This window comes from Ambystoma mexicanum, chromosome 11, assembly GCF_040938575.1.
Source record: "Ambystoma mexicanum isolate Mex_15411 chromosome 11, UKY_AmexF1_1, whole genome shotgun sequence".
Taxonomy (NCBI): domain Eukaryota; kingdom Metazoa; phylum Chordata; class Amphibia; order Caudata; family Ambystomatidae; genus Ambystoma; species Ambystoma mexicanum.
The window spans coordinates 600,856,491-600,871,817 of NC_090934.1; the positions used below are offsets into that span (position 1 = coordinate 600,856,491).

The window sequence follows — 15,327 nt, forward strand, 5'->3', positions numbered from 1 at the left end:
CAAGGCCACAGCCGTCACATTTCAGAGACCTGCTTCTTGGGATGTCACCAGCAAGGTTGCTACTTGGACCTCTCTGTCGGCATTCTGTAAGCACTACTCGCTGGACACCAGCTCCAAGCGTGATGCAGTTTGGCCAGGCAGTTCTGAAGAACCTTTGTGCTTCATCCTAGATGTGAGGCAAGTTGTTACAGCTCCACCCTATGTTCTTGTTCAGTGGAATCACCCACAAGGATGGTGGAAGTGGACGGCACATATGAGTGATTAAAGTTACTCACTGTAGTGGCTAGTGTACTCCTAGTCCATATTCCCTTCCCTCCATACGTTCTACCTGCCTTCCCCCGCTAGTATGCCAAGGGCTAATGGGTAATAAGCATAGCCAGGTATCTAAGCATCCAACGTGGGGACTGAGGTGAGGTGCCGAAGGGTGGTACCTTGGGGGGCTGTTCCCATACCCGAGGCCACGCCCCTGTGCGCTATACTAAATTTAATGGGGAAGCTCATTTTTTGCTACCAAAGGTTCCGATACTGTCTCCATGTTGGGGGATGCCCACAAGGATGGAGGAAAGGGGACTATGGACAACGAGTACTCTAGTCACAGCGTTGAGTAATTTTAATTTCCATTAAAGAAGGCAGGGCAGGCCGGGCGACCACCTGGGGCGCCATTCGTGCCCCCCACCCCCGGATGCCATTAGTACTACACCTGCGGCAGCTTGGCGGAGTCTTCAAGGGCTGCCCCGAGCTGGTGTGGTGGGAAGAAGCGCCGCAGGCGGCCTATTGTTATAAAATGCACCAGCAGCAAAACTTTTCTTAAACCGTCTGGAGCGCTGCTGCCATTAGGGCTGGCAATTAAAGGGGGTTTATGATGAAATGTAAAAGCAAAGGTGTAAAATAGTCGGTGACCATTGCCCAGCACTGATAGCCACAGGGACTGACCACTGCACCCTAAAAGTGGACTGAATCAGGTGAGTGAGGCAAAAGGACTTCACTCACCCCAGAAATCATCTATGATTCACACAGAAAGTAAATATTCTGGGGGAAATTGGCAAAAAAATAAAACTTCCCTGTGACTGAGAAGGCTATAGTAGTTTGATAGCAGCCCTGGTGTGTGGTTTCAGTTCCTAGGATCGGGAGGATCAAAAATGAAAATGAGATGCTAGAGCAACAGGTAGGATGCACAGAGAAGTAAACAAGCTCCGGCCTGATTTTAGATCATTGTGAAAAAAACAGAAATTCACAGAATAACATTTACTCTACTTTAAAGGACGTACATTTTTTAAGCAGTCTGTTTCAGCACAGTCAGTTAAAAAAGAAACAGTTGAAGTTCTGTTAAGGTTACTGTTTAAAGCAAAAATATATTTCTAAATCTTCAAAGCAGGCAATATTATTTTCTACCCTGTCCGTTTATATTTGTGAACATGTATGTAGTGCCATCTTCTGCTTGGTTGTAATGCAAGAAAAACACTAAATCCACAAATTGTAAGATCTGAGTTACAATGTCTCTTCCATACGTGTCATCTGTTTAGCACGCGCCACACTAACCCTTGTGCAAAAGGAAAGCGAGTCTCGCCCGATCGGTTGCACATGAAGTGTGAGCATGGCTCTGACCAGAAAAGCCGGCTGTCATGGTAACATAGCAACATCATGATGTGTGGGTTCATACCAGTGAAAGCTCAGCTCATGCCAGTAAAGGTGCAAGGTTTTTGGCGCTGGCCTCAAAAATAGCAGGCGCTCACAATAAAATACACTTGAGTGCGTTTCCAGACAAGAGTTTTTGCCTCAATTCTGCAGGAATGGTACAAACGATTCCAGAACAAATATGTCAAAACAAAAACCCAGATTATAAGTGATGCCACTGATTTCATAAATCGTGGCATGTAGCATGTGTACAATATTACTGGCATGATCTTACGCACTCCGCTGGGTCACATGGGTGCTCTTGGACAAAATCATCACATCAGGAACCGCACAGGGTGATTCTGGACCACGGTACTCAATGGCTAGTGCCAATTCCTCACACTTTACAATTCTGCACTCCTTCCTTCAGATCACTAAAGCCCAACAGTCGATTGCCTTGTCATGTAAAGACCCCAAAGGGAGAATAACATGCTTTTTGTTTTACACCTATTATCGTATTGTCGTGGGGTTTGTAGTGCCAGGTCTGCAGAATGTTTGAATCCATTTTCTGGGCACCGCAAACTATTGGGTAGGTTTGCTTAAGTTGTTGTTTCTAATACCTTGGTAAAAAGGCTGCTCTCGGTTTTCTCATTGCAGACCTTTAAATGATGATTTCATCTGGCATCAGTGTTTTGTCTGCAGCTGTGTTGTCATATCCTTTTTTTGAGCATTCCTATAGGGACTATATGGGGAGCACTTATAATCTGAATGCCTGTAAAATGGGCCTCTCCGGGTAAGTTTATACAAGCCTACCTTGGCTTTTGAAACCCTCGTTTAGACGTTGAGCACCATGTGAGCAGGGCCTCTAACTGCAAGGTCCACAGCTGTATTTCTTTTATTTTTAGATCTATCCACCCTTTTAAAACAATTTTTTTTAACTGCTATTTCTATCAAAAGAAGGCTGTCCAGATAGACCTGCGCTGTAGTCCTGCATCTCCGGCTGGTCGTTGGCATCACTTCTTTCTCGCATGTGACATCATTGTGGTGGTTGGCATTGCAGATCAGTTGAGGCGCAGGCAATGCCAGCACACAAGGAAATGGAACACTTAGGTGTGTAAACAGCAAAGGTTAAGAAAATAATTTGAAAAAATCGATTCCTCTACTAATCTCTCAAACATCAACAAATCAGTGCTATATTCTATGCACAATATATAAATATTAAAACACAGCTCTGAATTGTGTAAATGGCCCTTTTCAATGTGGCTACATTGAATGCACGTCTAGGAAAGGTCATGCAGGCTTGCCAGCTCCTTATGCCGATATAGGCAGTGTAAGTGAAAAGGTTGTTTTATTAGTTGACTATTGATAAAATGGCCACCTGTGAGGAAGGGGTCATATTTTCATTCAAATAACAAGATACTTTTTAAAATATTAGTATTGTGAGAAACCTAAGGGTATTCTCACTCCTGTCCCCCATGGATCCTCTGCACAGGTGGCCTGGGAAAGGCCATCACTCTTGGATCCTGACCCTGGGGATGGACAAGTGAGGTAGGATCACCTGGGTGGCAGGGTCTTTGGGAACCACGAGTGCGGTGCCCTTGGGAAGAGACATGGTATCTGCCCTTTACTACCAACAACCAACCTGACCCTACTCCGCCCTTTATGGGATATTGTAAGCCTGTTCTCCTCACTTTCCCTAATTTGAGATGCGACAGTACTGTGACGAGGAAGAGGAGTCTAGGATGAATGAACACTACACACTTGTACCACTTGGGTACTGGGACGAGAAAGCTGCCTCCCGAGCATTGTGAAAGTCAGGCATGTCTTTCTAATGTCGGTCAGGCAGATCTAATTGACCAGGCACACCTGCAGCCTGTTAGAAGGCTGCATGTACATAAAATGACACACTGGGAACACCCCAGGGAGAAGCTGGGAGGTGGCGTGGCAGAGACCAGCAGGAGACCTGCTGTAAGAGGAGCCAGCTGTGGTGGGACTGGAAACGAAACCAGGATGCCGGCAGACCAGGATTAAAGAGGACACCACCTACTCCTTTGAAAAGCAGACGGAGAACAAAAGTGCATTTTGAAGACCAAACTGAAAACAAACGTATACAAGAATGAATTTTTGAATACCAAACTGAAAGCAAACTGATATTTAAACCATAAGTGTGCTTTTCCAATGACGAGGGTGTTTTTTTTTTTTTATCGGAATGAATACTTAAACCTTAAGAAACACAAGTAACTATTGAATCAAAAGCAACTTCTATTCAAAGCACCATTAAGCAATATGCTTGTGAAGCACAATAAGAATATTAAAGTATATTCCAAGAGGCTAACAAGGAGAAGCCAAAAAGAGTGAGACTTTGTACATAAGGTGAGGAGGCCAACCAAAAGACTAAGCAGAACACCTTTGTGCACAGGAGCCAGTGCCAAGGAACCAGCATGGCTGAAGAGGCCAGGGATCCTGGTTGCGACCTGTAATGGGTGGATTGTGTGGTCTGACAACTGCGCCTAGACCAGCGAACCCTGAATATTGAAGACCCAGGATATTGGGAAAAGGGAAAACCAACTGATAAAACAAACTAAAGCAAGTACAAAAAGTGAAATTGAAGCCTTGGGGAAGGGAACCCGGAGTCTGAAAAACCTATTCATGTTGTCTTGAGAGCAAGGTCTCAAGACCCCTTTTCGTTTTGAACTATGTTACATGAGACTTGGGGAAGGGAACCCCAAGGATTATCTTGAACCATGTGGCTTGAAGCTCAAGATAAGTAATATTATGACGTTTGTGGGACTATCTTATACTTGTGGGAAAGAGAGCTGAAAGAAGCACCGACCTCTGAGTTGAACATTGTTTCTTTGGTTAACATCCCTACTCATTGTTAGTCTTTATGGTGAGGGCATCTATAAAACACAGAAAAGCTTTCAAGTGGAACTATTTGACTCAGACTTTCCTTCGTTTTATCCCAATAGGGAAAACCCACCTTAGCACAGGACAAGATAGACCTTTACCCATCCTGACATTTGATTTAATAAAGTGTTTTAGTTTGAAATAGAAGTCTATCGTCTGTGTCTTGCTTCATGATGCCTTCACAGTATTTCCTTTTTTCGCTATTGCTACTATGTAGCAGTATAGAATCAAGAGAAGGGTGACAATCATGTGTACACACACCACACCACACCACTGTCAGAGCTGCCACTTTGAGCTGCTGCCAGGGAAAAGGTAAATGCCACCTAACATGTTCTCCCTTCTTAGAAAATTACACCCACTTCGTTTTGCTGAATCAAATCTAAAAGCGCTCACTTTAAGCGGAAATGCACAAAATAACATTAGAAAATAATTTACTAACTTCACTGATTTGAAAGGTTGTTCTGTCGTTTTGACCGTCAATTTGTTAAGCACCCCTTTTTTATATTCGTTAGTATTTCTGAGTGCATGGAGAGTGAAGCTGATAGCGTCATGCAGCTACGTAACGAGCTCCGCGACAAAGAGATGAAGCTGACCGACATCCGGCTGGAGGCCCTGAGCTCTGCACATCAGTTGGACCAGCTGCGTGAGGCCATGAACAGAATGCAGGTAAATAATGGTGTGATGATTGGGCAAAGGCATGGTAGGGAGGGTAAAATATTCCATGGCCGAGAAAGGTGGGAAAGATTTGAATTCCATTTGTCGTCATTGTAGCCCATGTGGAAGCCGTTCCAAGGACAAGTCCTTAACTTGAATGTCTCCTTTCTGAAACTGTGGGCTTGGCCAATCATGCAGAGAGGTGTGTGATTCATCACATTATTATCACATCCGGTCTTTCACCAGGGAGAATTGAGCTTCTGATAAAATGGACAGAGTCCAGTCTTCAGTCCAAAGGAACTCTGCGTTTACCATTCTACAGGCTTTATGAGGTCAACATAATTTGGTTCAGCCTAGCAACACTATTATGCAGGCATAATTTTAAGGAATTTCTCTGGGCCCCATCATGTTACCTCAGTTCAAGGCCACACTGCCAGATTATGGAAGAACCTGCATCCCTTCTTGTACCTAGTCTTTCTTTTTGTTTGCGGGACTGGAGGGGGGTACTAAAGTCCACCTATGGTAGGACTGAAGAAGAATCACTCTTGGGTGTACAGGGCTCGAATTCTTAGGTTTGGCCTGAACTACCCAAAATGTTTGGTAGCAATGGACGAGCAACCAGGCTTAGTCTAGGAGGGAGAAGGGCTGTAGTTGAGTACAAAGACCTTTGAGCACACCTATGGTCAAGGAAACACACACTGTACTATTATTAAAATAGACTTATTTATTATAGATACCAAGGCAATGTTAAAATCAAAACAGTTCAGGTAAGTACAAATAGTTAATATGGATATATATATATACACTAGATATTTGCTGTTTCAGTATTAGACCTTAGATTAATTACATGTAAGTGGATATTTAGGTTAGCAAATCATTCATAAACCAATATTTACTGAAATAGCAATACTGGTATGTTAACAACTTTAGGAAAGGCTTTTGTTTAGAAGTCCAACCCTATCAAAAAGTCAGATGGGGACACTAGAGGACCAGTGACCCTTGGGTGGCAGAATAAAGGAAGGCAGACAATGACAAAGTTGTCAAATAGCAGAAGAATCATTTTTTGTGACAAGTAATAGGATTTGATTCAAAGGGTTCAGGGGCACTTGGTAGGCCACCTGAAGGATACCAACCTATAGATGTCCTTGGGCCTGGGAAAACATGGGCGGGTCGTCAACTCCAACTTGACTCAAGTAGCTCAGGAGGAGAGAACATAAAAACGACCTAAATACGTATCCAGGAGTTAGATAGTACCTTCTATGATATAGAGCGATGTCAGCAGCGGGTCCCCTAGGTAAGACAACAGCAGCCCTGGTTCGGTATCTGGCCTTGGCGGGTGGATGAAGAAGCTTTGGCAGGAGCAGACAGTCCGACTCGATCACAGAGATGCACAGCAGACAATCTTCACGGCACTTGGTTGAGAAGGCTCAATACAGGCTTCAGAACAGCAATGATTGTCACCTGGCAGACGTTCGCCATCCTCTCGATCCTCAACTCCTCTGAGGGGACATATACGATCGGGATTGAGTATCCGTGGGCCATACAGATGCCCACAGATTTGCAGCTGAACCGCGCTCGATGAGACTATGCACTGCAGCAGTGCCAGAGGTCCCAGGGTATTCCGGTATTGCAGGCCTGGCAGGGCTCAGCACTTCGTGGGATGGCTCAAACTGTAGCTGGTCTCGAAACTGGCTAGGCCCACTAGTGCAAGGGAGGAAGTTGTCTGGCCTGGATCTTCCCTGTCGCACCTGCAGCTGTCACTCAGCTTGTTGGTCGCTGGAGGTGGCTGCAGAACTCCTCCTCCTCCTCCTCCTCCTCCTCCTCCTCCTCCTCCTCCTCCTCCTCCTCCTCCTCCTTCCTTCTTCTTCAGAATGTTTCTTCCCATGGTCGACTCTGGCTTCAGCATCAAGACTCACCTTTCATTCAGGAACCCAGCCAATCGGCATGTATGCAACATTCAAACTTTGGGTGGTGTCTCTCTCAAATGGACAGCCAGGCACCCAGTTAGAACTGGATCAAAGCAGATGCAGTGAAGGACCAAAGACGTTTCAGTGTCCTCCCAGCTTTCTGTCCCCCCCAGACACACTGGCACCTCCAGGTGGGCGTCCCAATGCGAACCCGTCGAAGACAAAGGAGTGAGCAGAACTCCTCCCCCAACGCCCCCACCCCCCAACCAGGTTAGCAGAGTAAGGCTCAAGAAAGTGCAAGCCATCATGAGTTGTAGAAAAAAGAAGACCGGCACCATTTTAGATCAATGGTGACCCATGTGTCCTTTACCGCAGCTGCGACGGCAGCCTGCGTGTTAAAATCACGAAAGGTTGGTAGAAAATATCCACTGCCACCAGCCACTCAGACTTGCCACTGTAGCTAGCAAGTTAAAGAAGTGAGAAAAAGAATATGATGTATCCCCTCAGCCCTCCATATAAGGTGGGGGGGGGCTGATCTTGCAACAGAAAAGCATAGGAAGGATAAAAAGTATCCCTCTATTCTAGTAACATTGAGTTAGCAGAGGACTTAAAAGAAACCCAAAGATGGGAGCTCAAGGAGCTCGCAGCAACACTGCACAGAAGATGTGAGTGGCAATAGTAACATACAGATGCCATAGAAAAAGATGGAGGAAAGCAGACTCCATTGAAGTTAAACAGAGTTCCCAGAGTCACATGAAAAGAATGAGTGAGGATAAAGGTTACCACTCACTCAGGAGAGTCAGAAAAACCCCAATAGTCGAGCTAAAAGTGCTGGGGGGGACTCACTAAGTGGGGGGAATTACACACAAGATGGAAATTCTACCAGCACTTGTTGACACTGTTATAATACACCCCATCACACCCACATTTTAGCCCAACCCATTTTCCATTCCGACCTCCAAATGGCATTGGCAGATGAATCCATGCCATGAGTGGCACCCTTCTCCACTCCTGGGCGTTGCTTTTGTCCTGATTGTACTTCAGTACATACATGATATTCATTTGAAGTGACCCAACATTACACCTCCCAGCTGGAAACTGATGGAGTGAAAGCCCTGAACTGGAACACGATTCCCCCTCTTGACATGGAGCCATCTGACAACCCTAGCTCGGAACCACCCTTTCCATCTTCCAACAATATAACCGATCAGTGTTTATCTTGCATTACTGGCAACAGGCACTGAGTATTGTTTTTCCTTCCCCTGATTTACTTGACTTTTCCCTAATGACTTCTCAGTTGAAGCTAGATCGGGTATTGTGACGAATTGAGGAAATGCATCCTTTCTCCCCAAGGGGGAGATCCTCTTCCTATGAGGCTAGGTAGGTGGACCAGCTCCACAACACTCTTTCGAGTGGTCGAAGCAAGTGGGACCTCACTGGGAGAGACTCCCCCTTAGGGGGCAAGGACTCCGGTTCCCGTGAGTACTCACTACAGTAGCACACACCATAGCCTACATAAGCTCCACAATACCAAAGACCTCTGTATATCAAGACTTGGATGAAGACACTTTTCATAGATACCATTATACTATTGGTAATAAACATGTCCCTTTAAGCCTAAATATGAAAAACACAGACGAGTCTGTTATATAACGTACCCTGGAGAGAGACGAACACATAGAGAGGTCCCTGCACTGCGTACGATTGGGAGGAGGCGGAGTACACACCAGAGAGGAGAACCCAGAGGAGAACCTTGAATTTGAAACCCGCTCAAGACGAGAAGCTAGAACACCAAAGGCACTGCACAACGCCGGCACCAGAGAGCAACAAGGGCGGGAGCCTGGTACGAGAGGCTGAGATTCCAAAGTCATGGCACAGCCTCGACCGGAGAAAGCATCAGGACAAGAGCCTGATACGAGAGGCTAAGACGCGAAAGCACCGCTGCATCCCCAACACAAGAACGCCACAGGATAGGAGCCGGAGACAAGAAACTGGAACTCAATAACAGATACAAAACCCCAGTAATGCCAAAGAAAGCGAAGCAAACACGTTCTGTGACTCAAACAGGTCGACAAGGAACAAAGCTCCTAAAGCCCTCCCCCTGTCCCCCTGTAAGAGAAGGTAACTGGGAGAAAGGGGATAGTGGTAGACCAAAGAGAGATCATTATATCATGGAGATCACTCGTCCCAGTAGAAATTATGAGAAAGACCTATTCTTGAGCCACTTGAACCTACATTGTAGGAAGAGGGAGAAAGAGGCAAAACAAACTCTAAAGACTCTGAACTTAAATAACCAAAATGACAAATGGAGACACTGAGAATCTAAATGTTAAGTGTTAAAAAAAAGGGATAACAATACCCTGGGAGAAGAGGAAGCCCATAAGATATTTCATATCAGAAGATGATGTTGGAAGGAATGGACATTGTGAATCAGAATATATACCAGAGAGAGAAATGAATAAGCCAGTGGGACAAAGCAAGTTGAGTTCTACATCACAGAGAGAGGAAGGCCACCGGAATAATAGTATCTGTCTAGGATATGCTGGATGTAGTAACAAGGAATGTATGTCTTGAAAAAGAAGTCCAAATGAGGATACCAGAGAGAAAAGAAAGTTAGAGAACATAAGGATAGCACAGGGCAATGCACTGGACTTGGAAGCAAGACCACGCAGAGCAACAGAGTTTTGAATCCCAGATCTGTGCCTAGAAACTGAACTCGGGTATGGTATAAGGTGCATTATAAAAAAAACAAATAAATGAATTAAACAGAGAGTTAGAGACTAATAAAAGAAGTCACAAGAAACTATCTGAGAATTTCATATCAGTAAACAAGTCTACAGAGTGGTGTTAAGAATACCCACAAGGAGAAGGGCGTCTTTCTCTGCATATATGTTAGTTTTTCTAGTAGTAGGGTCAGATAGGATAGTGCTGGACTATGGACACATTTCTTTTCAACATCCATGGCTGACTGATGAGCCCCTTAGTTAGAAATATAGGCAGGCCCCCCCCATAGAGATAGAGAAAGAAGGACATTTTTTTTCTTTAATACAAATTCATGAATCGTCCTCACCGAGTATGTGTCCTCCTTCTGAATCTTCACAGTATGCGAATACAGATTGTGCCTCTGAGAGGCACACATTGACCCAAGTATTTCTGCAGCCAAGTCCTAGATTTCACATCGGGCCCCAGCCATAACATTGGGTCTTCTAATAATCATTTGGGACCATGTAGCATCAGGACCAGGCCCAACTCAGATGATGCTGTTCTTCCATTGATTCCTATGAGAGGCCGTATTCCAGCTGAGATTATACAAGTCCTTTTGTGTCCCCCAAGGTTCAAAATCATCGTTGGTACTGTGATGATTCTGATGGTGTCATCACTCCTTTTACAGCAGTGACCTCTCCCTATGTGGCCAGGGCACAGCAGTTGCTGCCTGATCCTGGCCTGTGCGTGGCTATATTAGGGGGGTTCACATGAGAGGGGCAGATTACAAGGGAGTGACACAACATCGGACGAGACATGGTGTCCCCCTTTTCCTTTCAGGGATACCCCATCCATTCCGCATGCCTTAATGGCATATTTTCATGACTCCCTTCACCCACCCATGTAAGATATGAAGAATTACCTTCCTATTCTTTGTCTGTCACCAAGATCTGACTTCCATTACTATGAATGAAAATGTACTGTGGCGAGAAAGCTGAGTGGAGTAATGAAGATCGATAAAGACCGGTAGCACAAGCTGGGCTGTAGTGGTTGCAAGTGTATAATTAGTGCCAGGATATTTTAAAACACAAACCAGCTGACAGGAGGGAGACGCTGCCTTAGAATCTCGTCTTCTCGGTACTGACCAAGGGACAACTGTACTGCTGGAGAGACTGTGGAGCCAACCGGCTCACGGAGAAGTCCAAGGAAATAATGCCGCAAGGACACCATGAGAGGAAGAGAAGAGAAGGGAAGACTTCCTGGCGTTTGCGGGTACCAGAGAGCAGCATCCATGGCACTTAGACATGGTAGCCACAAAGCAAGGTTGGCGAACCCAGCTAGAAGCAATGGGATGCCGAAGAGCCGCTGCATGCTTACCGCATGAGAACCGAAGCATGCCACAGAGAACCGGTGAGTCCAGAAGAGGGTAAATGGAACACCGTGGCACTTCGGCAACCCTACCGAAGGCAAACAAGAATAAATGAAGCATATAAGACAGAATGTGAGACTCGATATTTCCAAAAGAGAATTCATTGAATGAATACAAGATATTGTTAAGTTTGCAAGTGTTTAAGTGAAGCAGATGAGAAATGCCCTGGTAAGAGAGTATACCAGGCAGATTCAAGTTTCACGTGTGTCAAGTGAAGCACATGAGAAAGCCCTGGCAGGAGAGTATACCAGCAGATTTAAGTTTGCAATTCTGTAAAGTAGATCACAGGATAAAGTCCTGATATGAGGATAATTGGGTATAGCCCAAGACTGTGTTGAGATTACATTAAAGAGAAGAAGAAACCTGGCAAAGGAATACACCAGGTATCTTATGAAATTAAGACCAATAGCCAAGTTGTTTAACATACAAACAATTTTTGCTAAACAGAGAAGTCTACAGAAGGATCCTACCCATAGGAGCTTGGACATCTATAAGAGGAAAACCTGGGGAAGGGAACAATCCCTTGGAACTGCGAACTTTGCCCATGGGAACGTTTGTGCTGGAGTTACATCTTCCTTTTGAGTTTGAACATTTGTGCACTTTCAAGGCGATGCACATTATAGCCTTAGCACCTTAGAATTACTTTTAGAATATGAGTGCCAGCATAGAATTTTGGACACAGGACATTTTACTTTGGACATCTTGACATCGGGCAGACCCTTCGTTTTGGTTTAGGTAGGGAAAATACCTCTTAGAGTGGGGACAGCGCTGGCATTTTCAAACCCCTTTTGGTTTGAAAGAAGTCTATAGCCAAAACCATAAACTCTCTGTCCGTGTCTCATTCCTGGTTCCTAGTAGTACCCTAAGGCCCCTGTTAAACTTTGACTTTGTGATTGACCATAACAAGTAGGGCCAAGCCCTCAAATGGTCCTAAAGACTTTTTGAACTCAAATTAACTTGATTGTAAGCAGTGCCAATAGTTCTGCTTTATTTTAACAAGATCTCCAATATCTTTCCAATGCTTCATTGGAATGGCAGGCTACCAAAACAACCGGAGTGCTGGAAGGCATTCACTGTCATTCAAATGTTTTTTTTAACCTAGACATTTGTCAAAGTTTCGAAGCACTTAAAGTATTGCAATCCTAATGTTGGTAATTGCCCGATTTTAAGTGATTTTGAGTTGGTAAATAGTCAGACTTGTACCTACTCAGAGTAACTCTGCAAGCCTTGTAATTGGGTTTACATAATTCGTAAAATAAAGGTAGGTATTTCAATGTGAACATTTACTACAAGTAGAAGAAACCATGAGTAGCACAACTCATTTTATGCATGTATTTTCTGATTTCAAAACTTTTCAACAAAAAAAATTAAACAATGGCCAGCGATTAATTTTTTTTAATGAGTTGTGGGGGTAATATTTAAAGAGAATTACTAATGTAAATGAATTCAACCTTTGCATGTCATTCGAACCCTCACTGTGCCCAATATCTATTGTGCAACATTTCTTTATGGGCGGTTTTTTCCTGCAAGTTGTTTTTTTTTTAATCAGTTTTCTTTGTCCTTCATTTGTTCACCTAATAAGTTACTAGTTATTCCATTGTGGCTGGATGAATGATTTCCATTCTTAAACCAGTAAGTTGGGAGGAAGGATGAAGTTAAATATATACGCCGGGATTCTTTTTCGACTTGATGATTATTTGATCCCTAGCTAGTGGCTTGGGCTAGCTCGGTATTTGTAGTTTACAAATATTTTTTGCACAGTGGTACAAAGTCAAGTGGCCCGTATCCACTGCATTTCAGGTTCATGTCAGTCATTGAAATAACATGCAATAACATAGCATATATAATCTTTACCACAATCGCACATTAAGTCTTTGGGCAATGATCGTGACACAACTGTCGGAGACAACACAGGGTTTAGTTGATATTTCCATGAAGCATGAGTTTATCTTTACAGATTTATAATTTCCAACAGCATGAGGGATATCAGCCACGAATATGTGTGCGGCCTGCTAGTAACTTTGTTCCTTTCTGTTCTAGTGCGAGATTGAGAAGCTGAAGGCGGAGAATGACCGGTTGAAGTCTGAAAACCATGGTGGTTGCAGCCGAGCGCAGTCCCAGGTCTCCATCTCCTCGTCACCCAGGCAGTCCATGGGCCTGTCCCAGCACAGCCTGAACCTGACAGAGTCCACTAGCCTAGGTGAGCGACAGATTCACTGTGGTATGGCACTTTTCAGGCCTTTTCGGGGTTGGTGTGTTTTGAAGTTGGCCTCTCAAGAGTTTAAACATCACAAAACAAGTCAGTTAGCATGTGTAGCTTGTTATTACAACTGTTTCACAGTCCTTCATTGTTAAGGAGTTTTTTTTTTTAAATCCACCTGTGGTAGGACTTTATAAAACTGTCCCCTTGGTATACAGGGCTCAAATTTCTAGTATAGGCCTGTACCCCTCAAGCCTTTGGTGGTGGCAGAGCTGCCAGGCTTATCTTAGGAGGGAAATGTGCACTGTAGGTCAGTACAGAGAACTTGGCATATACATAGGCCGAAAGAAACACTTTTATATATGCACATGGCAAAGATACCTCTTCTGATAGGTAAGTACTATTTGAAAGCTAATAAACAGAATACAAAACCAATGCAATAATGCATGTGAGTGAACCACAGTGTAAAACGTATGAGGTTAATGAATGCAATTCAAAGGTAAGTAAAACCACTGTTCTAGTAATTCAAAATAATCTGTTGTAGGAACAAAGTGAAAGAACACCACCAATAGCAGGTAAGCACTTTTCAAGACTTGTAATACTTTTTTGTAACGATTTATTGGAAGACCACCCTCGACATGGGGAGTTCTTCACTCCCCAATCGAGGTGTTGCTCAACAAACAGCCGAACGGATTCCGATTTGGGTCAATTCTAGACCTGTATAATGTCACCAAGCTCCCTCCCCCTGCGCCACCAATGAGCCAGGACCTTGGCCTGTATATACAAGAATATGAATATTTAAATTGTAGGGTTAATAAATATTACACTGAAAATGGCACAAGCCACTAACCCCGTGGCACAACACAATAACTTCAGCACAGAGTTAACTTTCTTGTAATAATGAACTAGCCGGTATTTCTGAAATAACATTTCAATTGCAATAAACACAGGTTTGCTTTTAGATTAAATCACACATTGCATTTCCAGTGCTTTACACATGGGGTTTCTCTGCACATTAACACATCGGACATTTTGAAAACACAGTCCGTTAGTATACCCCTTGTATGCAGCACCCTGGTTCCTTCTTTACCCCCAAAGCAGTCTCAAACCTTTCTGCTAGGAGTGTCACCTGATCACTCCCAGGAGAGTGTATACCCCCTAACTGGGGAATCATGCTTGGTTTAATTTACTTGGCAAAATACCCTTCTCCCAGCACTCAACCCAGGCATCAGTAATATCTGACACCCTTTGGTTTAAAGGAAAGATTTAGGGAGTGGGAATATGTTGGGAATTTCGTTTGGGATAAAACAAATCTTTTGAAGGGCAGGGTTCGGGACCATGGAATGTATGGGGATTTTTGTTTTGGGGACAATGGCACATTCAAATGAAAGGCAGGGTTATGGGAAATGGAATCAGTGGGAACATTTGTTTTGGGACACAGCACATTTAAATGAAAGGCAGGGCTTTGGGATTTTCATGTTGGGACCAGTGACACCCCTCTACTGTCGAAGGCTGGGTTTACAGGAAAAATAGGGTTACCCAATTACTTTATAGGCTATAGTGGTTCAAGTACACTGGGAATGAGATTTGTTAATTTTGAATTTTAACAAAAATCATCCTGTGATCTTTTCTAAAGGGGAATTAATTATTTTTAATCAAATGTCCAAAGGGTCTACACAGTTTTGTCCCCCACTGTCAAGGGAAAGAATTAAGGCAGATAGTTTCCCCACACATTTAATATCATTGATATATGTCTACTTACATGGGAGATCTCTATTTGCACTGGAGGCCAGCCAGGTATTAGGACCAGAGGCATTGCTAGGGGGGGGGGCTAAGGGGGCTATAGCCCCTGGTCTTTTGGTTGTAGCCCCGGATAGAATCTCAAGCGCTACAACCAAAAGGCTAGCTAGCCC

At 44.1% G+C, this 15,327-nt stretch overlaps 1 protein-coding gene across 9 annotated transcripts in view; it reads left to right on the forward strand.

Moving 5' to 3' along the window:
* Nucleotides 1–15,327, forward strand: part of NAV2 (neuron navigator 2) — a 972,027-nt gene that overhangs the window by 882,994 nt on the left and 73,706 nt on the right. For 6 of the 9 annotated variants that reach the window (XM_069623466.1, XM_069623467.1, XM_069623469.1 and 3 more), the window contains 3 exons: nt 1,524–1,625; nt 5,034–5,187; nt 13,255–13,414. In XM_069623466.1, coding sequence (XP_069479567.1) covers nt 1,524–1,625; nt 5,034–5,187; nt 13,255–13,414 — 416 coding nt within the window. The remainder of the gene's footprint in view (nt 1–1,523; nt 1,626–5,033; nt 5,188–13,254; nt 13,415–15,327) is intronic. The other 3 variants (XM_069623468.1, XM_069623470.1, XM_069623474.1) reach the window with 1 other exon arrangement.